At 52.5% G+C, this 21,121-nt stretch overlaps 2 protein-coding genes across 5 annotated transcripts in view; one reads left to right on the forward strand and one right to left on the reverse strand.

The window, feature by feature from the left end:
- Positions 1–93: 93 nt before the first annotated feature.
- On the forward strand, positions 94–10,949 carry Bysl (bystin like). The gene is made up of 7 exons (XM_040729295.1): positions 94–672; positions 4,422–4,584; positions 7,812–7,950; positions 8,195–8,328; positions 9,404–9,564; positions 9,710–9,812; positions 10,285–10,949. The coding sequence occupies exons 1-7, from the start codon at positions 408–410 to the stop codon at positions 10,628–10,630; spliced, it is 1,311 nt and encodes a 436-aa protein (XP_040585229.1). The 5' UTR covers positions 94–407; the 3' UTR covers positions 10,631–10,949.
- Positions 10,950–12,288: 1,339 nt separating this feature from the next.
- Positions 12,289–21,121, reverse strand: part of Ccnd3 (cyclin D3) — a 90,352-nt gene continuing 81,519 nt past the window's right edge. Inside the window, exons 1-5 of one of the 4 annotated variants that reach the window (XM_005072382.4) lie at positions 17,963–18,344; positions 16,875–17,090; positions 14,348–14,507; positions 13,772–13,908; positions 12,289–13,381 (exon numbers count right to left, since the gene is read on the reverse strand). In XM_005072382.4, coding sequence (XP_005072439.1) covers positions 13,214–13,381; positions 13,772–13,908; positions 14,348–14,507; positions 16,875–17,090; positions 17,963–18,160 — 879 coding nt within the window. In that variant the 5' untranslated portion in view covers positions 18,161–18,344 and the 3' untranslated portion in view covers positions 12,289–13,213. The other 3 variants (XM_013115126.3, XM_021228590.2, XM_021228591.2) reach the window with 3 other exon arrangements.

The raw sequence follows: 21,121 nt of genomic DNA on the forward strand, positions 1-21,121 counted from the left end.
GGAAACACGCAGAAACTGAGCGCCAGAGCGGCACGCCCACAGAAAGGGGCGTGTCCGATCGCTCCAGCGATGACACATGAGTACGTCATCGGCCAGGCTCCGCCCCCAAGGCACGCTTTGCTTTGACAGGACACCTTGGGCTACATTCCTTGAGTTCTGTCAAAGGTGACTCGGACATCCGCCCCCTTCCATACAATAAGGTTACCTGAGAATTTGGGAAGCCCAGCTCCCGGCCCCGGAGCTCTTCGACAGGTGGCGGTATATGAGGCACTTCCGGCCTCCGAACGCTGGGAGGCGCTGTGAACTCTCCGTGACCTCTTGGGCACCGGGACACAAGGCGCAAGCGCAGTCCTAGTTTTAAACCGGCTTCCCACGTGTAAGTCTTGTGGGCAAGTTTTTCGAGAAAAATGCCCAAACTGAAGGTGGCCCGTGGGGCCGGGAACCAGGAGAAGCATGCACCTCTGGCCGAGCAGATTCTGGCTGGGAATGCGGTGCGCGCGGGGACCCGAGACAAACGGCGGGGACGCGGCGTCGAAGAGGAGGAAGAGTATGTGGGACCCCGGCTGAGCAGACGGATTTTGCAGCAAGCCAGGCAGCAGCAAGAGGAGCTCGAGACTGAACACGGGACTGGAGACCAGCCTGCAAAACCGCGCGAACGTGCCACGCGGCTGGGTTAGTGACAAGGGGTGGGTTGGGCCGGGCTAAAGCAGGCCATCCGGATACTGGTTTGGAATTAAAAAGAGGAGGCAGGTTTTCTTCTCCCGCGTGGTCCTCCACTTCCACTCGTAGCTTCCGGAGCCCCAAAGTTCCCACAGGAAGTAATCACTCACACCAAGTTCTTATGTTTATTCTCTGGGCTTGTGAAGTAGTTGTGTGTTGTGTTACCTGCGTCATGCTTTTAACTGTGCAGTTGTGATACCGAAGTAAACAATGTAGTCTTCCTTGCTTTTAGCACCGGAAGTCTACCCCAAGGCAGAGAACATTAAGTAGAGTAATATATTCCAACCAGGAGCGGCGGTGCTCGCCTTTGATCCCAGCTAAGGCAGAAGAAGGCCCTCGTGGTCTACATAGTAAGGTCCAGATCTGCCTGAGCTACGTGGTGTATCTCTATTGCGCGAGAGAGTAAAAGAAAAGTAACATATTCCTATTCAAAGCAACAACAAAACGCCATTAATTCCACAGGACAGCACCCCAGGTTTCCTGTCCTTCCGTCTAAGATATGGAAAGCATATGGGAAATGTTCTAGTAACGGAGGAGGGAAAACGGTTTAGAGTCGCGTGGGGGTGGGTGGCAGGGATGACTGGATAAGTGATACTTGTCTCATTGGGTAGGAGCTGTTGTTGACCTCCACTTGCTTAGTCCTGCATTCTTTCTTGTTCTAAAAGCAGTATTGAGATGATTGAATATGGCTTTAGGGCCATAGTAGCTTTACTTGCTTTTGGGGGGGGGCTCACACCCAGAATGGCCTCAAACTCCATATGTAGGTGAGGATGACTTTGAGCTACTGATTTTGCCTCTGTTTTTCCAAGTGATGGCAATATAGATCTTTGACACCACATCTGCCCTTACATTTTTTTAAAATTATGATCCTGTGTCTCCTTAAATTGCTCATGCTGGACTTGAACTTGCTCTGTGACCAAGGCAGGTCTGAGCTTTAGGTCCTCCTGTGTTGCTGTCAGCAGATTCCAGTTTGAAGCCATCTACCTGATGACTGCTCCCAGCTTTTTCTCCCAGACATAGCTTTTTCAGTAAACATCCTCATATCCTCTTGTGTACCTGACATCTCTCTGCTTGCTCCATGGAGTCTGTTAGCACAGTAGCCTCCCCTTGCTCAAGGCTCCTCTTTCTCATTCTATGTCCGATTTTCAGTTAACCCTGATGATTTTGTCTTCAGGATATATCCAGAACCCGACCACTTTCCTTAGCTTGGAACATTCTCCTCTTTAAGCAGCCATGGTCACTAAGTGTCCTATAACCTCTGTGCTCCATTCAGCAGCTAGTGGACAATGGCACCCGTTGGGTCTACCTCTGCGACAGTCTGACCACACGCTAGGGAGGTGATGAGATAATTCAGTTGGTGAGATGCATAGTTTGAAATCAAGAGGCCCTGACTTCAGTATGCAGCGGCTTGTAATCCCAGAGCTAGGTAGGGGGTTGAAGACAGATCTCCTGGGCTCACTGAGCTCAGCTAACCCCAGGTCCCAGCCAGACCATGTCTCAAAAAGAAGTCAGCAGAAGCCAAGGAATAACGCTCAAGATTCCCCTCTGCTGCAGACATCATGCAAGTGTGCACACATACACTGAAATACCTCCCCCACAGATGTCAACATCCATCTCTGCACTATTGTTTTGTGTTCATGTGCATGCCATGCCATGTGTAGAGAGCAGAGGAAAACTCAATAATTGGCCCTCGGATCTTGAGAATGTTTGTTTTCAGCCTGGCAGTGTTGGCACACGCCTTTAATCCCAGCACTTGGGAGGCGGAAGCAGGCAGATCTCCCAAGTTCAAGGCCAGCCTGGTCTACATAGTGAGCTCCAGTCAGCCCGAGCTACACAGAGAAACCCTGTCTCAAAAAAACAAACAAAAAGCATTTGTTCTTTCAGAAGACCGGAGTTTGGTTCCAAGTATTCACATGACAGACCACTGCTATCTATAACTCCAATTCCAAGGGATCATATACCCTCTTCTGACCTCTTTTGGGCACGAGGCACACCTATGACTCTCAGGCATGCACATAAAATAGTATATATGTCTAAATAGTATATATAAAACCAACAACAAAACATGGTTCTCATTGGACAAGCTCCGTGTACTCTACTGAGCTATGTGTACCCTTAGTCCAGTTATGTTACAAATAACCTGTTATGTGATATTTCAACTTATTTGGTTTGTTAGACTCTTGCAGGGGCTTTGCCAGCTATGTGTGGTGTTTCAAAAGTCAGCCGGGTGTATTGGCACATGACTTTAAATCCCAGTACTCAGGAAGCAGAGGCAGGCAGATCTCTGTGAGCTTGAGCAAGTTCCATGCCAGCCAGGGTTATGTGGTCAGACCCTTGTCTCAAAAAAACAAAACAAAAAAGCCAGGAGTTAAATGTTAGGCATCATGGTACATGTTTGTAATTCTGACACTTGGGAGGTAGAGACAGAAGAACCAGGAATTAATTCCAGGTCATCCTTGAAATATATAAGTCAGTGTTGTGGGATAGAATTATTTAAGGACGGGCGTTGGTGGTGCACGCCTTTAATCCCAGCACTCGGGAGACGAGGCAGGCAGATCTCTTGAGTTTGTGACCAGCCTGATCTACAGAGTGAGTTCCAGGATATCCAGGACAGCCTCCAAAGCTCCAGAGAAATCCTGTCTTGAAAACCAAAAAAAAAAAAGGATATTTGTTTAACTGTGTAAAGATGTGTTAAATTTGTTTGTGTTGCAGAATAATCTAGATTGTTTATCTAAAAATGTGTTGCATTTGCTTAACTATGTGATACTGTTTCACCAAGTCTGGGGTTCAGAGAGAGAAAAGAGCAGCCAGACAGAAAGGAAGCAGGATGGACTGTATGTAGATGAGGTAAACGAGCCTGAGGCAGCACACAGATGAATAGAAATGGGTTAATTTAAATTTAAAAAAAAAAAAGCTAAGCAGAAACAAGCCTAAAGCTAAGGCCAAACATTCATAATTAATAATAAGTCTCTATGTCATGATTTGGGGGCTGGCAGTCCAAGAAAGCCTTCTGCTACAAGTCAGTAACTTTACGTGTATTAGTTGACTAGAGACTAAATACCACAGCCTAGCCTTGGGGCTTTCCAGGTTGGCTATACCTCGCCTATCCGGTCCTATAGTCCTATTTCTGGCTCTGGCTCCTTAATTCTCAACAGTAATAATATTAAAGTCCTTTTCTAGGATATGAGACATACATTTCCTCCCAAATTGCCCATCCAAAGCCTCATCACCCTCTGCACTAATCTAAGTGCTTGTGGCACATCTGCTCCTACCGTGGCTTTGGTTAGCACATGGTGCAGCTCTGCTGTGTAAGCAGCATGGAGGGGAAGAGGGCACAGTTTGGACCCGAGCTGCCTGCGATGGGCACATCGACTCTTCTGTCCGGGTTTGACCTGGGCACACTGATAGTGCCTACTTGTTGAGGTTACCTGGACTAACCAGGTTACATGTGTGTGCTATAGGACAGATCCTTCTAGATCACTGGAGATAGTGTGTCAGCCATTGACTGGCACCACTCTGTTTCTTGAGTTGTGTTTTATCTCTCAGGATTCCAGGTCTCTGGGGACAGAAAGATAGTTTGTAACTCTGTTCCTTCCTTGTGGCCTGCGTGTCTCCAACACCCTGGGCATGCAGTACATGGCAGAAGTAGATGACCAGAAGCCCCTGCCCTCCATGCTTATCGTTTTGTCTTCCTTCTTTAGGGCCGGGAGTGCCCCAGGATGGATCTGATGGTGAGGATGAGGAATGGCCCACCCTGGAAAAGGCAGCCAAAATGACCGGGGTGGACCACCAAGCGGAGGTGGTTGTGGACCCTGAAGATGAGCGTGCCATTGAAATGTTCATGAACAAGAACCCTCCTGTGAGGTAGGACTTGAGTGGATCCTGGTAGAAAGCTTCTGATCTGAGCATGGCCAGCTGTTGTAGAGTGTAACCTTCCCTGCCATCTGCCTGGGCCCTGTCACAGTTGCGGTCCCCAAATAACACACAAGACGCTATATTAATTATGAAGCTGTTGGCCGTTTGCTTGTTTCTTACTGGCCATCTCTGACTTCAGTATTTAACCCATAATTGTTAACCTAAGTATGTCTCTTACCAGAGAAAGGATCCTGACCTCTTGCTCCTCTGGTGGGCTACATTGTGTCTCCCTCTGCCTCTCTTTCCCAGAATCCTCCTTGACTCCTAGTCCCACCTATCTTGCTTCCCTATTGGCCAACAGTGCTTTATTGACACCAACCAGACACATCTTTACAGAATGACATCTCCCAACAAGCTGTAGAATACCATCTTGACCAAACCTTCTGAATGGGCTCGACCCAGATTCCAGATATCTCCTCTTTTGTCCATCCAATGTAGAACTTCCTGGATTACCCAGATCCTTTTTCTATTCTATGTGTTTGTTCTTGGCATGTTGCTCTCAGACCTTAGGCTCCCCTTAATCCCGGGCTCTCAGTCTCAGCCCTGGCATTTGGGCTGGGTGGGAGCCAGAACCTAAGGATCTTCTGCAGCTGACGCTGTCATCTCTCTGGATACTAGTAGTGATAATGAAAAACTATCCCAGACATCGCCAAATATCACCACAGGGGTAAAATTGCCTCCAGAGAGAACCGCAAATTCGTCCCCTTCTGGTTTAAAGCGGAACATGCAGGTGTTTAGGCTGCCTGAGGTCAGATTCTCGGGCAGATGTGTCTGGCCCAGTGGAGGGGAGTAAGTTTAGGGCAAAGGGCTCTCAACCAGTTTATTCTGACCCTGCATAACGTGAGGCCGTTCTCAGATCTTCAGAGTGTGGTGTAGTCCATCTCTCTATCACGAGTATGAATGAAGAGGGACGAAATGACGAGTGGCCCAGTGTGTAGAATGGGGAGAAGAGCCCCAGGTGGACACTGACGACTCCAATAGAGGTCACACGTGTGGATCTGGTCCGTGTCCTGGCCCCAGAGGACTCTTGGGCCCATCTCATATCTGCTCTTTCATGATTCTGACAAACTCAGCAGACTGGGTTTCTGAGATTCGCTGTGACTGACAAGGGCTTGAAGTTCTGAGCCCTCGGTGTTGGCATCTTCAGAACAGGCCAAGGTCTATGACCAGGACACGTGAGAGAGACTGAAACCCTGTCACACAGTGTGACCAGGACACGTGGGGGGGGACTGAAACCCTGTCACACAGTGTGACCAGGACACGTGAGAGAGACTGAAACCCTGTCACACAGTGTGACCAGGACACGTGGGAGGGACTGTGAACACTGTCACACAGTGTGACCAGGACACGTGGGGGGGACTGAAACCCTGTCACACAGTGTGACCAGGACACATGGGAGGGACTGTGAACCCCGTCAGTGTGACCAGGACACGTGGGAGGGACTGAAACCCTGTCACACAGTGTGACCAGGACACATGGGAGGGACTGAAACCCTGTCACACAGTGTGACCAGGACATGTGGGAGGGACTGAAACCCTGTCACACAGTGTGACCAGGACACGTGGGAGGGACTGAAGCACCTAAACTAGAGGTTGAAGGACTGAAATTTCACCCTGTCCCCAGTAAAGCCTGGTTGTCAACCTCTGAGTTTCAGACCTGTGTCTGTGTCTGGAAATAAAAGCACCTCCTATCAGATGCAGTGACAGCACACACCTTAATCCCAGCACTCGGGAGGCAGAGGCAGCTGCGTCTCTTGAGTTCAAGACCAGCCTGGTCTACAGAGCGAGTTCCAGGACAGCCAAGGCTACCCAGAGAAATCCTGTCTTGGGAAAAAAAGGAGGAGGAGGAAGGAAGGAAGGCTCCTCCCAATGTACTGCAGAGCTTAGGAGAGACTTGGAAAGTCTGAATGGTGTTGCCTGACTTCCTCCAGTGCTGGAGGCTAGAACCCAGGGTCTCCTCCATGCTAATCACCGAGTGACACCCCAACTGAGGGGCAATTTTAAGTACACGTCAGTGACCTTGAAAATGCCATTAGCAGACTATTAACCTGCTATGGTGGTGATTATGTTTAAAAGTTTATTTCTTTATTCATTTTACTTAATGTATATGGGTATTTTTCCTATATGTATGTACGTCACATGCATTCCTGATGGGAACTGAACCCAGATCCTCTGCAAGAGCAGTAAGTGCTCTTAACCACTGAGCTGTCTCTCCAGCCTCAGTCTGTGGTGACTTGGAATCCTCATTTGATGGCTTCTGTTTAAAGGGGCTGGAAAGGGCGGAACAGCAGAATGGCTAAGCAGGTGAAGGTCTTCCTGCACAAGCCTGGTGACCTGAGTTCAGTCCCCAGAGCTCACTCCAAGGTTGAAGGAAAACTCGGCCCCACAGAGTGATCTTCTGACTTGCACATGAGCACACAGCAATAGTAATCAAGTTTAAAGAGTAATTGAAGAGGCTGAGAAGGATGCAGTTGGTCTTGGGACTATTTCTGTGAGTGGAGGAAAGGTGGTGTTGTAGTCTCCTTAATGAGTGAAGCCACCTGGAGTCTCAGCAAGGGATGGTGGCGACGTGCCGACTGGACAAAGTGTTCCTGGGTACGTTACCACTTTACACTAGGAAACTGAGGCACAGAAGAGTAAAGCGAGAGGCCCAAGATCACACAGGGGAGAGAACAGTGACCCCTGAGCGAAACTGAAGTCAGAGTCCGACGACCTAACCTCCACGCCGCTGCCAGCGTTGTCTTAAGTGCAGTGACATTCGGGTCCTTCCCTCTGTGCGGCAGTTTGTGAAGTTTGTCATCATCCGGAGGGGTTGTGAGTTGCTTGCTTGTAGCAGTACTTAGCTAAAACTGGGACAGTGGCACAGGCTAGTATGACCCCTGTGCGAGGGTGACATGCTAGTTTGTGTGGCATTCCTGAACTGTTTTGGGACTGTTTTGTGGCTCCTTTTTGTCCTTTGAGACAGGGTCACTATGTAGTCCTGGCTGACCTAGAATTCCCTATGAAGACCACCACACTGCATTAACCTCACAGAAATCTGCCCACGTGTTGGCTGGTGCCACTACAGTGGTCTTCCCTCCCCTCCCTCCCTCCCTCCCTCCCATGAACGGGGTGAGGGGACTTTAGAGCGTCCTGGAGAGTGGTCCCAGTTCTCCCCTTCTCCCTCTGTCTCCGTAGGCGCACTCTGGCTGACATCATCATGGAGAAACTGACTGAGAAGCAGACAGAGGTGGAGACTGTCATGTCAGAGGTGTCGGGCTTCCCTATGCCTCAGCTGGACCCACGAGTCCTGGAGGTCTACAGAGGAGTCCGGGAGGTAAGGGCTGAGAGGGCATGTGTGGTGGGGTATCACGAGGCATCTCACACATGGCACCCGACGAGTAAGCCGTGGTGGCCAGGACAGAAAAGGACTGAGGCAGAACTTGGCTCCTTGTGTTGCCTCTTACCTGAGAAATGAGCCTTTTTTGGATTGCCCCGAGGGTGAGTGAGACAGTGCGTGAGAACAGCGACGGGGCCAGGACCTCAGCCATGGGTGCTGATTCTGCCTCCCTCATCCCCAGGTATTATCCAAGTACCGAAGTGGGAAACTGCCCAAGGCTTTTAAGATCATCCCTGCACTGTCCAACTGGGAACAAATCCTGTATGTCACTGAGCCTGAGGCCTGGACTGCAGCTGCTATGTATCAAGCCACCAGGTAGTGTAGACGGCTAGGGCGGTGCAGGGTGTCGGTGTGTAGGCTCTGCCTCTCTCAGCCATGTCATCGGTCAGCCCATGTTCCTATACTACTCCCTTAACGTCTCCTACATTTCCAGGACAGAGCCCTGTGGTAGACTTCTTTGGGAAGGGCCTGCATAGCTTCCAGGATACAGCCCTGACGTGAGAGAGTAGCTTGAGAATTCTGATTGTCTGGGTGATCTCAGGTTCCTCGTGGTGGAGAAAGGAGAGCAAGTAGCTGTGTAGCCAGCAAAAACTGGACTGGGGACGTAGCTCGAGGTGCCTCGCTTAAATAATGCACAGAAGGCCATGGGGCCAAGTATCAGCACTTTTATGTAAAACACTAGGGGCTGGGCAGTGGTGGTGCACACTTTTAATCCCAGCACTCAGGAGGCAGAGGCAGGTGGATCTCTGTGAGTTCGAGGCCAGCCTGGTCTGCAAACTGAGTTCTAGTACAGTCAGGACTATACACAGAGAAACCTTGTCTTGAAAAACAAAACAAAACAAAATGCTAGGTCTGGAGAAGTGGCTCAGTGGTTAAGAGCACTTGCTCTTGAGACAGGGTTTCTCTGTGGCTTTGGAGGCTGTCCTGGAACTCGCTCTGTAGACCAGACTGGCCTCGAACTCACAGAGATCCGCCTGCCTCTGCCTCCCGAGTGCTGGGATTAAAGGTGTGCGCCACCAACACCCGGCGAGCACTTGCTCTTCTAGAAGATGTGGGTTCAATTCCCAGCATGCATGTGGAGGCCTTCAACCACCTCTAGCTCCAGGAAAGCGGATTTCTCCTCTGGCACCATTGGTGCCAGGCATGCACATACATAGACACACATGCAGGGACAGCATACACACACACACACACTTAACACAGCAGAGACAGTGCACACTGTGGGGACATCCTGTATCGCCATCCTCTTCCTCTTTAACCTGGCCTGGGTGTGGTGTGCACACTTCACACACCCTCTCTGAAGTGATGTCCCCCATCTTATTATAAAACCTCTTGCAAGCACCATCCCCGGCGCTTGACTCTTGTGACCTGCAAACTCCCACTCTGCCAGGATTTTTGCCTCCAACCTGAAGGAACGGATGGCGCAGCGCTTCTACAACCTTGTCCTGCTTCCCCGAGTACGAGATGACATCACTGAGTATAAACGACTCAACTTTCACCTCTACATGGCACTCAAGAAGGCCCTGTTCAAGCCTGGAGCCTGGTTCAAAGGTAAACCCAGAAATAGAGAAAGGAAGGGTCAGAACCCCTGCTCAGCACCTGGCTGTGTTCCGCTGTTGGTCGTAGACGATGGGATTGCTGGGTACTGCTTCCTTCCCTCCTGCAGACTAAAGTCACGGTATATAACTCTGCCTAGGAATCCTGATCCCACTGTGCGAGTCTGGCACTTGTACCCTCCGAGAAGCCATCATCGTGGGCAGCATCATCACCAAGTGCTCCATCCCTGTGTTGCACTCCAGGTAGTATTGGTGCAGTGGAAGAGGAAGCCATGTATGTAGTGGAGAGCAGAACTTGGCAGGAGGGCAAGGGGGGAGAATGAGCTGTGATTACCGAGAGTCTGTGTCTTTCTAAGCTAGTGGGTGTATGATTGCTCCAGTAGAATAGAAGCCTTCAGTAGCAGGATCCAAGGACCCGGCACATGGTAGGTGTTGAGTGAATAGTTGTTGAATGACCGCATGAACGAATGGATACCTAGGGAAAAGTGTGATAGGAAGGTGGGAGACACCCAGAAGTGCTGTATACAGTCGAATGCAGGGATCGTCTGCTATCCCCGCCAGAGGCAGGGGTGTGGGACAGATGCAGACAGAGGCAGAGAGAGTCAATCCTAGGAGTGTAGTAAGTAGGTGAGGAGCCTGTGGCGACACCCTTGGGAGTGCTCTAGGTTAGGGTCAGCATCTCTCCCCTAGGCCTTAACTGCAGCTTCCCTCCTAGCGCGGCCATGCTGAAGATTGCTGAGATGGAATACAGTGGTGCAAACAGCATTTTCCTGCGCCTGCTGTTAGATAAGAAGTACGCGTTGCCCTACCGGGTGCTAGATGCCCTGGTCTTCCATTTTCTGGGCTTCCGGACGGAGAAGCGCCAGCTGCCGGTGCTCTGGCACCAGTGCCTCCTGACATTGGCACAACGCTACAAGGCCGACTTGGCCACAGACCAGAAGGAGGCCCTCCTGGAACTGCTTCGCCTGCAGCCACACCCACAGTTGTCTCCCGAAATCAGACGTGAGCTACAGAGTGCAGTCCCCAGAGATGTGGAAGATGTGCCCGGCACCATGGAATGACAGCAGTCACCTGTCTTGGTCCAGGGAGCATGGGAGGACAAGAGCCCAGTTGGTGACCAAAGATACAGTTAAAGACCTAGGTTAAGGCACCGAAGGCTTATGACGGCATCTGAGGCTCCAGTCCTAGGCAGGAGGGCTGGTCTGGTTGGCTTCCTCTGCCATTCCAGACTTCGGTCCCTGTTCACTTCTGGAAGCTGACTGGAGTTACCCGAGGTCAGCACTCCCACAGCCCAGCTGGCGCTTGGTGTCAGGGCTGCTCTCCCCAGTTACTGTGTCAGTTCACTGCCATGTGATAAACAGAGCCGGCTATTTATTGGAACTCTGTTGTTGGTCCAGTCCCTGGAGGTTCCTGCTTCCCATGTAGCTAGAGGTGGGAGTCCCTCCTGGTTCTTCCTGTTCCGAGTTCAGGAGTGGGTTTTTAGTGTCCATGGGACCCTCACCCTCTCCTGATCCTCACAGTTGTCTATCTAGACTCTGCTTCCTTTGCTCTCCACAAAGAGGAAGTGTGTGTGTGTGTGCACGCGCATGCACTCTCTACCAATGACATGACATGTTCATGGGCTACTTTGCTGCCATAGAATAGTCCATTGGAAAGGTCACAGTTGCCATATTGCTGTCAGTAGAGATGGCTGCAGGAGCAGGCCCTCTCTTTCTCGGAGAAGAGATCAACAAACTCAGACGTCCAGAAGGTTTCTTCCTTGCTTTCTGAACAAGAGCTTTAGACTGGTTAACAAACCAGGGTTAAATGCCTGTTTGTGTAGCTGATGAGCAAAGAATATTCTTTTGTTTTGTTTTTTGGGACAGTCTGTGGCTCTTGAGGCTGTCCTGGAGCTCACTCTGTAGACCAAGCTGGTCTCGAACTCAAGAGATCCACCTGCCTGTGCCTCCCGAGTGCTGGGATTAAAGGTGTGTGCCACCACAACCTGGCAAGAATCTTTTTTCTAATGGCTTAAAATGTGTATGAAATTTTAGTTGCGGTCAGGCATGGATCTCTAAGTTTAAGACCAAAAGCGGGGTGCAGGGCACATCCATGACCCACCCATTTGCATCACAGCTGACACCTCCAGTCATCAAAAGAGCACCTGTTACAGCCCGGTTTTTCTCTGGAAACAGGTTCAGTCTATTGAGTCATTCACATTTGCTTATACTTTTGGTTCATCTTGGAACAGCAGGTAAATGACCAGGAAAAGTACACCCGGCTCTGCCAAGCCAAATGACTCGCCTCTAGTGGTTTGCCTCTCTGTGCAGTACTGCAGATGGGAACCAGAGAAAGTACTTCCAGACACGCCCCTACTCCGCTCATCGCTTGTTTTTTAATGTGCGTGAGCACTGCCGCATGGCCTCAGATCCTGAGACTAGAGTTACTGATGGCTGAGCCACTTGTCCAACCCCATGTGGTCTTTGAAGCAGGATTTTGCCATGTAGCATAGGCTAGCCTAGAACAACTTCTCTGCCCTGTGAGTGCTACCAAAGATTGTAGGAATAGGCCACCAGCCCAAACCTTATTTCACATAAAAGTGTCCAGCCCTGTTTTCCCATGAAGCCCTCTGTGGTATGGTGGCCACTCCTCTAAGAAGAAATGTTCCCTGCCTGAGACAGCTGACTTGTGCCTCCCTACCTCTACACACAGCCCCAGGGACTGCAAGAGCCAAAGCCAGTTTTATTCCGGAATCTTTATTAAGGCAGCATGATAGAAATGGGCCACCAGCCCAAACCTTGTGGCCTAAGGAAAGACCTGTGTCAATAGGGCTTGACCTCTCCAGATAGGCTCTGTCCTCCGTAGAATCCATTCCTGCTTAAACCCTCAGCTGGGAGACAGGCACAGAGACCCCGGAGAGGAAGGCACGGCCCCATCCCAGGCTGTAGCAGCTCCTGGACCACAAAGCGGTAGCAGAGGGGAGGGAAACAGCAACCACCAGGGTCACCACCGCTTGTGGGGTACAGGCCTCACTGTACCCTCTTACAGTTGTATTCAAAGCAATAAATTAAAATGACCATCAGCACCCCTCAAGACCCCTCAAGCACAGAAGCTAAGCAGGAAGCAAAGCAAGAGTTGGTAGGCTCTTGCCCCTCTGGCCAAGGCCTAGGCTGTTCCCTCTAACAGCAGCTGGGAGCATGGGTTACACAGCAGCCATCTATCTGGTTCCTCATGCATGGCTATCAGGATGCCTGAAGGACCCAAATCCAAATGCACTGGCCCTAGCAGGGGCAACACCTTTGGAAGGTACTGGGGCATTTTGGCAATTGAGAAAATTAGAGCCCCAGAGAGAGGAGGGACTCAAAAAGGAATGCTGGTGCATGAACTTTACCTGTTTAGATTTCTCTGACCAGCATGGCCCAGAACAGCCGGGCTGGTCAAGTGGGGAGGAGGAGGAGCTGACTGGCCACGCCGAGCCCTCATGGCCAACCAGCACCTTAGTGCACAACTGTGGGGGTAGGCAGGACCTGGCCCCTTGGGCTTCGTGAGGGGGAGAAGGCCCCCCCTCGGGTTTCAGATATGGCATGGATTGTTCCTAGAGGAAGGGCGGGGGTGGCAGTGGCCCCTCCTCTGCTTGGTGGCCACCTGAGGGGGCCTGTCACAAGCTACAGGTGGATGGCTGTGACATCTGTGGGAGTGCTGGTCTGACTGGGCCCCTGGCTGCTAGATCCCCGGGGGGCTTTGGGCACTGGGCTGGGGGCCGTCTGGGCAGCTTCCCTGAGGCTCTCCCGAAGTGCAGCTTCGATCTGCTCCTGACAGGCCCGCAGGCAGTCCTAGGAAGAACAGCAAGGTCAGTGACAACAGGCAGGTACAAGGGAAAGGCCTCCCCCTGCACACCGGGAAGTCTGGGGAGGTTAGGCCACAGCCCAGCCCAGGAATTGGTCTCAGTTCTCAGAAACTGGCAAGAGGATGTGGCAAGGGTGTGAGAGCAGCCCTGCATCTGACACCAAGTCCCCCACCCTTGGCGCAGGATGGCACTGGCAAGAGGGGCAGCTACATGCCTGTCCTTCACCCCACCCGGTCCTCTCCAGGGGCAGGAGATAAAAGGCCACAGAAGCAGGCAGGGTTTACAACTGGAGTTGGGGGTGGGGGAGTCAGATGCTGCCCTCTCCTGGGGATTCGAGGGATAGCACTGCTTTTTGTGAATGGGGCCTGAGACTTACCACTTCAGTGCCTGTGATTCCGGCCAGCAACTCTGTGAGCTCATCTGCAGACATAGAACTGGCTCCTAGGCCTTGAACTGCAGCCCCGATGCTGCCTGTGGCGATCATGGATGGAGGGTACATTGCAAAGGTGTAATCTTGTAAAAGAAGGGGAGCCGTGAGAAGAGCCATCTTACACTTCTAGTCCCCGTCACAGCATGCCAGGCTGCATGAATGCAGCATACTGGGAACCCCCAGCAGTGGGTGGGGTGACTCAGGGACAAGGGGAGGGTTTGCTGTGTGTGCATGGTGCTGGCATCTGACTGAACCACTGTACCCCACCCAACCTTCTGAGATCTGAGAGAACGGCAAAATTTCCATCTACCCAGGCTGGACCTGGCCAGGAACTAGAGAATGCCCAAAACGCCGGAGCAGGGTCCTTAAACAAGTCACTTCCCACTGTACAGCGCCTCGCCTCCATCCCGGGACCACCAAGAGCCTATATAAATAGTCCTGAGCATGAACAATCTCCTGATTACTATTCAGCCTTCAAATCCTGACTTTCTCAGATTGGAAAAACGTGTCCAAGGCTCTTACCTGTAGCACAGAGGGCCAAAAAGGTCTGGGCATGCTTTTTGACCAAGGCCTGCCGGTCATTGGGCAGAGAAAGGCGATGCAGGATCAGAGCCAGGAAATCGTGTGCAATCACAGCAGCCAGGTCCCACTTGAGCTTCCCCAGGACCAGCACCTCCCATTCCTGGGGAGAGGGAGGGGCAGGCAGTCAGTGGCTGGGAAGGTGAGGACATGGCAGTTCCGCCTCTGGCTGCAGGACCAGCACCTTGGGATGATGAGTTCAGGGCATTTCTTGAGAATCTTCATTACTGGGTGCTAGAATTACATGACACCCCTTAGTCTTCCCATGAACGTGAGGCCAGCATCAGTTGAAGCAGAAAGACTAGATGGCAAGGACTTCAGAAGGAGGGCCACCCTCAATAGCCTGTCCCTCCCCAGCCCTGCATCTCAGCCAGGTCTCTTAGAGACAGAATGATCTCGAGGCACTCCTGAGGTTCCTCAAAGGGGAGATTACCCAACCCCACCCACACCCCTTTTGTGAGACGTCAGGGGTGGGTCCTGCCTCAATACACGGAGGCCAAGCCAAACAGGATGAATCCAGATGACCCCTGAGACACCTACCCAAGCCTACATAACCAATGAGAGACCTTGGAAGGAGTCTAGGAACCCCAACTCCAGCTCATTTGTCTGGGGTTCCAAGTCCTGGCCTGAGTTGCATTTCCGAGTTGCACACATGAGGATTTCTTCATTGTTTTATCTCAGGAAGGAACTCATGGGTTTGACTCCTCAGTGAGGTAGAAATGTCAGCCCCACCCAGCCTCTTCAGGACCCCAGCAACAGCTGTCCCTCTCTTTGTCCCACGACCTAGGTGTCAGCCCCAGGCTTCTTGGAAGAGCCTACAGAAAAAGCCTGGACTAGAGCCAGAAGTAAGGCACAGAGGCTTGCCCTGATAGCCAATAGCATCCAGCCTCCAAGGAAGCAAGGGCCAACCAAGGAGTGTGGGGAAGGTGGCCGCCCTCCCCGTACCCAGACAACATGAGAGCTCCCAAGGCTGGCAGCACACCGCTCATTCCTGGCTTGAAGGCATTCTGGTCAGTGCTGTACAGTTGGAATTTCCCCCTCCTTTCTCGGGCCTCAGCCTCTGCTGTGCAAGCGTTTAGACTGCTGGAGTTCTTAGAGGTCCCTCACAACTCTGACCGCAGGCCACTCGGCGCAGGCCTCGAGGACTCGCCTCTTCTGAAAAGCTCTCCTCACACACACTCTAATGCAGACCACCCTAATCTCTGCACAAAGGGGAAGTCTCCTGCCTCCCTGCCTCAATCCCTCAAAAACATCTTGCTCCCTGGCTCTGGAAACTACCAGATTCATCACAAAGAGCTGTGGGGCCTCCCGGATTCCCAACTCAGGCCTCCCATCAGCTGCTTGACAGGGAGAGGGATCCAGTTCCCCGACTCACAGCAGTCAGGGGCCCCAGTACCCTGGCTCCCCAGCCAGCCAATCACATTAGCCTGCCTGCTGCCCTCCTCCCTAGGAGATGGGGCCCAGAGACTCCTTTCAGGGTCAGGGAAGGCTTGGCCAGCCACAGAATAAGGTGGAGGGAGGTGCCAGCTCACCCACCCTCTCCCCCAGACCCTGTGGGAGATGATGTTCAAGCTCTCTAGCAGATCCAAGGAGTTCCTCCACCTCCTCCCTAGACTCCTCCGGGGCAGGGCAGAACCCAACCGATTTTTGCCCCGCCTGGAGGAGCCCAGCCCAAGTTCCCAGCAAGAGGCCCCAAGGAGCCACTTCCCAAACCACAGGAGTGACAGCAGCTCCCCACAGGGTTATGAAAGCCCTTGGTCTGAGTGGGAGGGCAAGGGGACCGGCGTCACTATCACATCGAAGCAGCTGCAGCCCAGCTCCCTGTCTCTGCCTCCGGCCTTTGGCTAAGAGGCAAAGGGAGAAGCCCTTCCAGCGACCCAGGGCAGCTGCTCCAGTTTTTCAGAAGACAAGGAAGGGAGTAGGGTAGGGAAGGGGCTCTGTCTTCGGGAAGAGAAGGGGAAGGGATGAAAACACCTCAGCACTTCCTTCCAGCAATCAGGGCCTGGCTTCAATCAGCTCTGGGAGGCTTTTCCATCACAAAGTCCACACGGGGATAAAGACTCATGCTAGGCAGCCCCCTCCCCCACGTGAAGCACATTCCACCCCGGTGGGGGTGTGCAGACATGCCCTGCTGCTGCCAATAAATAACTCACGGTGGCTGTGTAAACCCGGAGGCAGAGCACTGGCGTAGAGACCGGCAACTGGACTTGTTGCCATCTGGGGGAAAGACCAGTTAAGAGTGGAACCCCACTATGGTCAGAGGAAGGGGGTTCATTTGATTTTAGGCCTGCAACTAAAGCACAACTGCATGGCCTTTGTCCCACCCTAGTTCTTTCTCCAAAATACTGGCCTGGGGCGAGGGGAGGGCTGGTGAGTGAGGGGGGGGAGCCCGGCGTTCCTTTTCCTAGTTCATAGGGCGACGGTATGCTGAGAGCAGGGGGCGGGGGGCAAAGGGGGATTCCACACGCACCCGCAACTGCCAAGGAGCCACAGCTTGGTCCGTATAGATGCAAAGCTTCTCAATAGTCAGGGGCGTGGTTTCGCGCAGCTTGGAGGCCAGCAACAGGCAGACGGTACCGAGGAGCTGCAACTGCGCCTTTCGGGTGGGGACGCAGGACAGGTAGCGATCCAGGTAGTTCATGGCCAGAGGGAAGACATCCTCCTCGCAGCGCTGCTCCTCACACACCTGAGGGATGGCGCACGAGTCATTGCTAGGGAAGGACCAAGCGAAACGCAGCAGCATGGGGGGGGTGGCGGGAGAGTGGAATGTGAAGCAAAAAATAAACAGAGAGGGGATAAACTTACAGTGGCAAGTATCAATAACCGAGGAGGATGCGCCCTCCCCAAGGTGACCCCCCCCACTTCCTCTGCCTGGCCTCCCCCCCCCAGTGGTGGGGGTGTAAAGGACAGGAGCCTTTGCTCACGAAGGATTCCAGACTCCCCTCCCCCACGGCGAGCGGAAGGGGGACGGAAGGGTCACCTAGAGAGAATTGGGACCTTACCCTCATTACCACCACCCACTGCACACACACTCCCGAGGGGAAGGGAGGGAACTCCTGCCGCGGTCTCCCGCACTTTCCATTTCCCTGTGGACCGGAACCGAGCGCGCGCCACCCCCACCAGCTTCCCCCGCCAGAACCCCGCGACAGACACAGGAACCAGTTCTGGGGCGAAGGCGGTCGAGCCCAGAGTTTTCCAAACACGCTCTCAGAGAACTCCGGGCGAGGAACAGAGCAGGAGACACCGAGAGAAGCCAGAGGGGAAATAGTGGCCCTTAGCCCGCTTTCCCGACCTGAAGTGAAATTTAGTTACAGTGCCAAGTGACTGGCAGTCACAGAAGAAGCTGATCGGGGGTTGGGGAAAAGAAAGGGACGTTCGGAACGCAGGCAGCTGGCTAGGGTGGGTACCTGTGTGAAAAGGCCAGGCCCCTCAAGTCGGGGCCGCTAAAGCATCCTGAAGACTGTGGTCCGACTCACGATGCCCCGACAGGGCAACTTGGATTTGCGCAGAGCCGGGGGTGGGGGTGGGGTGAGGAGAGGGGACCGGTGCGGGCCTTACCTCCAGCATCCAGTACGCCAGCATCTTCCGCATGTGCGGCTTGATCTCCTTTTGCACGCACTGGAAGTAGGAGGCTCGCGGCACGTAGCGCTCCTCCAGGCGGAGCAAGCTCTGCAGGACACGCTGGTCCCCCAGCAGCTTCGGGTCGGGCCCGGCCCGGGGCGCGTGCCGGGTGCCCTCGCAACACAGCAGCTCCATCCTGGGACGGCTCACGGGCGAGAGCAGCAGTGTGGGCCGGCAAGTCCTCGGAGAGGCGACGCGCACGAGGGAGAGCGCGGGGTGCGGGCGGGTCTGGCGCTGGCGCTGGCACTGTACGGAGAAGCCCCAGCCCGCCCGCCACCCGCGCGCACCGCTTCCCTGACAGGCGCCCCGCCCCTCGCGACGATGTAGCAACCGTGGAATGCTCCGACGTCACAACGTTCCAAGGGGGCGGGGCCGCAGACGGAAAGGGCTGGCGGGCGTAATCCCCTCCTTCCCCACAGCCCCATTGGTCCGCTGGGCGCCGGCTTCTGCAGGCTTCCGGGCCCTCGGGGCCCTCCCGGCCAAGACAGTGGAGAGAACTTTCTGGGAGGGTGCCCTCTTCCCCATCAATGGGCCCTGTCTTGACTCTAGCCACCCAGGAGAGAATCAGTCGCCCAAAGTTATTCATTCATTCACGTTTGCACCCTACTCCACTGCTCCAGGGAATGTGTTAATAGCTGCATATCTGGGTCACTCCTACCACAAGGTGCATTCCAGGGCTCTATTCTGCAGACCATGAAACTGAAGCACAGTAGTGGTTGAAGAGATCGCACTATTGGTCAAGGGAAACCTGGCTCCAGAATTTTGTCTACTTATATGAATTCCACAGCCCTGCAGCAGCAGCGTCTGCTGAGCAGCAGTGTAGTTTCTGGCCGATTCAATAGCTCGGAAGGTAAAGGATCATGTCACCAAGCCTGACAACCTGAGTGTGATCCCTGTGACCCACATGGTGGAAGAAAAGAATCAACTCCCATAAGTTGTCCTCCGACTTCCACACTAACGCTGTAACATGCCCCCATACCACACACCACCCCGCGCGCGCGCGCACACACACACACAAATAATAAAAATGAAAAGCAAATAAACAAATGCGGTTTCTCAGGTCTGCTGAATGGGACACTGCATTGTTCCCAGATTCGTGGATCAACTGAAGTCTAGGTGGTGTAGGTCGAAATCAGCATATTAAAAGCAGAATGGTGTGGTGATGGTGCTCGCCTTTAATCCCAGCACTATAGAGACAGCCTGGTCTACAGAGTGAGTTCCAGGACACCCAGAGAAACCCTGTCTCAACCACAGCAACAACAAAAAGCCAAACGGAGCCGGATGTGACGTGCAAGCCTGTAATCCCAGAACCATTAAAATGGTGGCAGTCTGCGAGGGTTAGGTGGAAGCACGCCTTTAATCCAGCACTCGGGAGGCACAGGCAGGCAGATCTCTATGAGTTCGAGACCAGCCTGGTCTACAAGAGTTAGTTCCAGAACAGCCTCCAAAGCCACAGAGAAATCCTGTCACGAAAAACCAAAAAAAAAAAAAAAGTGATGGCAGTCATCAGGATCCAGTACACAGACATTTCAAACCAGTCTGGGCTTGATGAGACTGCCTTCCCCGACCCATGGGGGAGGAGGGAAGGGAAGGGGGAAGGGGAGGCAGAAGCTGAGGATATATCCAGTTGGTAGAGTGCCTGCTTAGCATGCTCAAAGCTCAGGGTTCAATCACCAGCACTGTAGAACCAGGAATGTTGTCCTACACCTGTAAATCCATCACTTGGGAGGGGGAAACAGGAGGATCAAAAATTCAAGGTTACGCCGGGTGTTGGTGGCGCACGCCTTTAATCCCAGCACTCGGGAGGCAGAGGCAGGTGAATCTCCGTGAGTTTGAGACCAGCCTGGACTACCAAGCGAGTTCCAGGACAGCCTCCAAAGCCACAGAGAAACCCTGTCTCGAAAAACAAAAAAAACAAAACAAAAAAAAAAAATTCAAGGTTACTGGTGGGTGATGACAAACAACTTTAATCCTAGCACTCAGGAGACAGAAGCAGGCAGATCTCTGAGTTTGAGGCTAGCCTGATCTATGAGTTCCAGGGGAGCCAGAAGCCAGAGCTACACAGAGAAACCCTGTCTTGAAAAACTAAAAAAGAAAAGAAAAGAAAAAAAAAAAAAGAGTTCCAGATCATTTTTGGCTACCTAAGGAGTTCAGGACCAGCCTAGGCTATATAAGATACTATCTCAAAAAACAAAACAAAAATAATAATACAGAGGCTGTTTTGCCTTTAATCCCAGCATTTGGGAGGCAGAGGCAGGTGGATCTCTGTGAGTTCGAGACCAGTCTGGTCTACAAGAGTTAGTTCCAGGACAGTCTCCAAAGCCACAGAGAAACCCTGTCTTGAAAAACCAAATAATAATAATAATAATAATAACAACAATAATAATATAGTGGCTGCTTATGGAAATAATACCAGGACTTCAAAGGTTGAGAAAAACTACAGTAAATTTCCAGACCAGCCTGGACTAGAACGAGACCCTGTCTCTGAACAAAACAAACCATCCTATTGCAGCATTGGACATGATGGCACATGCCTGAGATCAAACACTTGGGAGGAGGGAGGAAGCCTGTGGACAATTCCAGGCCAGCCAGAGCCTGGAAGACGAAGAAGATAAAGAAGAGGAAGAGGAGAAGGAGGAGGAGGAGAAGACTGGGGTGTGGTAGTACACACCTTTAATCCCAGCACTTTAGAGGCAGGTGGATTTCTGTGAGTTCAAAGCCATCCTGGTCTAAGGAGAGAGTTCTAAGCCAGCCAGAGCTATGCAGTGAGACTGTCTCAAAAACAAAAATAGAAGAAGAGAAGAAAGGCAGGAAAGGAAAGGAAGAGGAAGAAAGAGAAAAGGAGGGAAAGAAGACAGGGATTGACCCCTGAGGACACTGCTGTCGCCTCAGCCCAAGTGAGCTCCAGAACAGAGGGGACAATGGATATGAATGAGGCCATCTGCCTGCTGGGCACCGAGCAAGGGCTCAGAGTCCACCACCGCATCCTCACATGGACGAATAAGGCATGATGGGCTTAGCTCACAGAAGGTCACCTCTCCAGGGGTTTCTTTGTTGAGCGGTTTCCTCGTCTGACCATACAGCCCCACACTGACC

This window comes from Mesocricetus auratus, unplaced genomic scaffold, assembly GCF_017639785.1.
Source record: "Mesocricetus auratus isolate SY011 unplaced genomic scaffold, BCM_Maur_2.0 Super-Scaffold_100021, whole genome shotgun sequence".
NCBI lineage: Eukaryota > Metazoa > Chordata > Mammalia > Rodentia > Cricetidae > Mesocricetus > Mesocricetus auratus.

Coding starts and splice junctions, on each gene's coding strand:
- Bysl (XM_040729295.1), top strand. CDS start 408: ATGCCCAAACTGAAGGTGGCCCGTGGGGCCGGGAACCAGGAGAAGCAT. Junction 4,585..7,811: donor AACAAGAACCCTCCTGTGAG/GTAGGACTTGAG, acceptor CTGTCTCCGTAG/GCGCACTCTGGCTGACATCA. Junction 7,951..8,194: donor TCTACAGAGGAGTCCGGGAG/GTAAGGGCTGAG, acceptor CCTCATCCCCAG/GTATTATCCAAGTACCGAAG.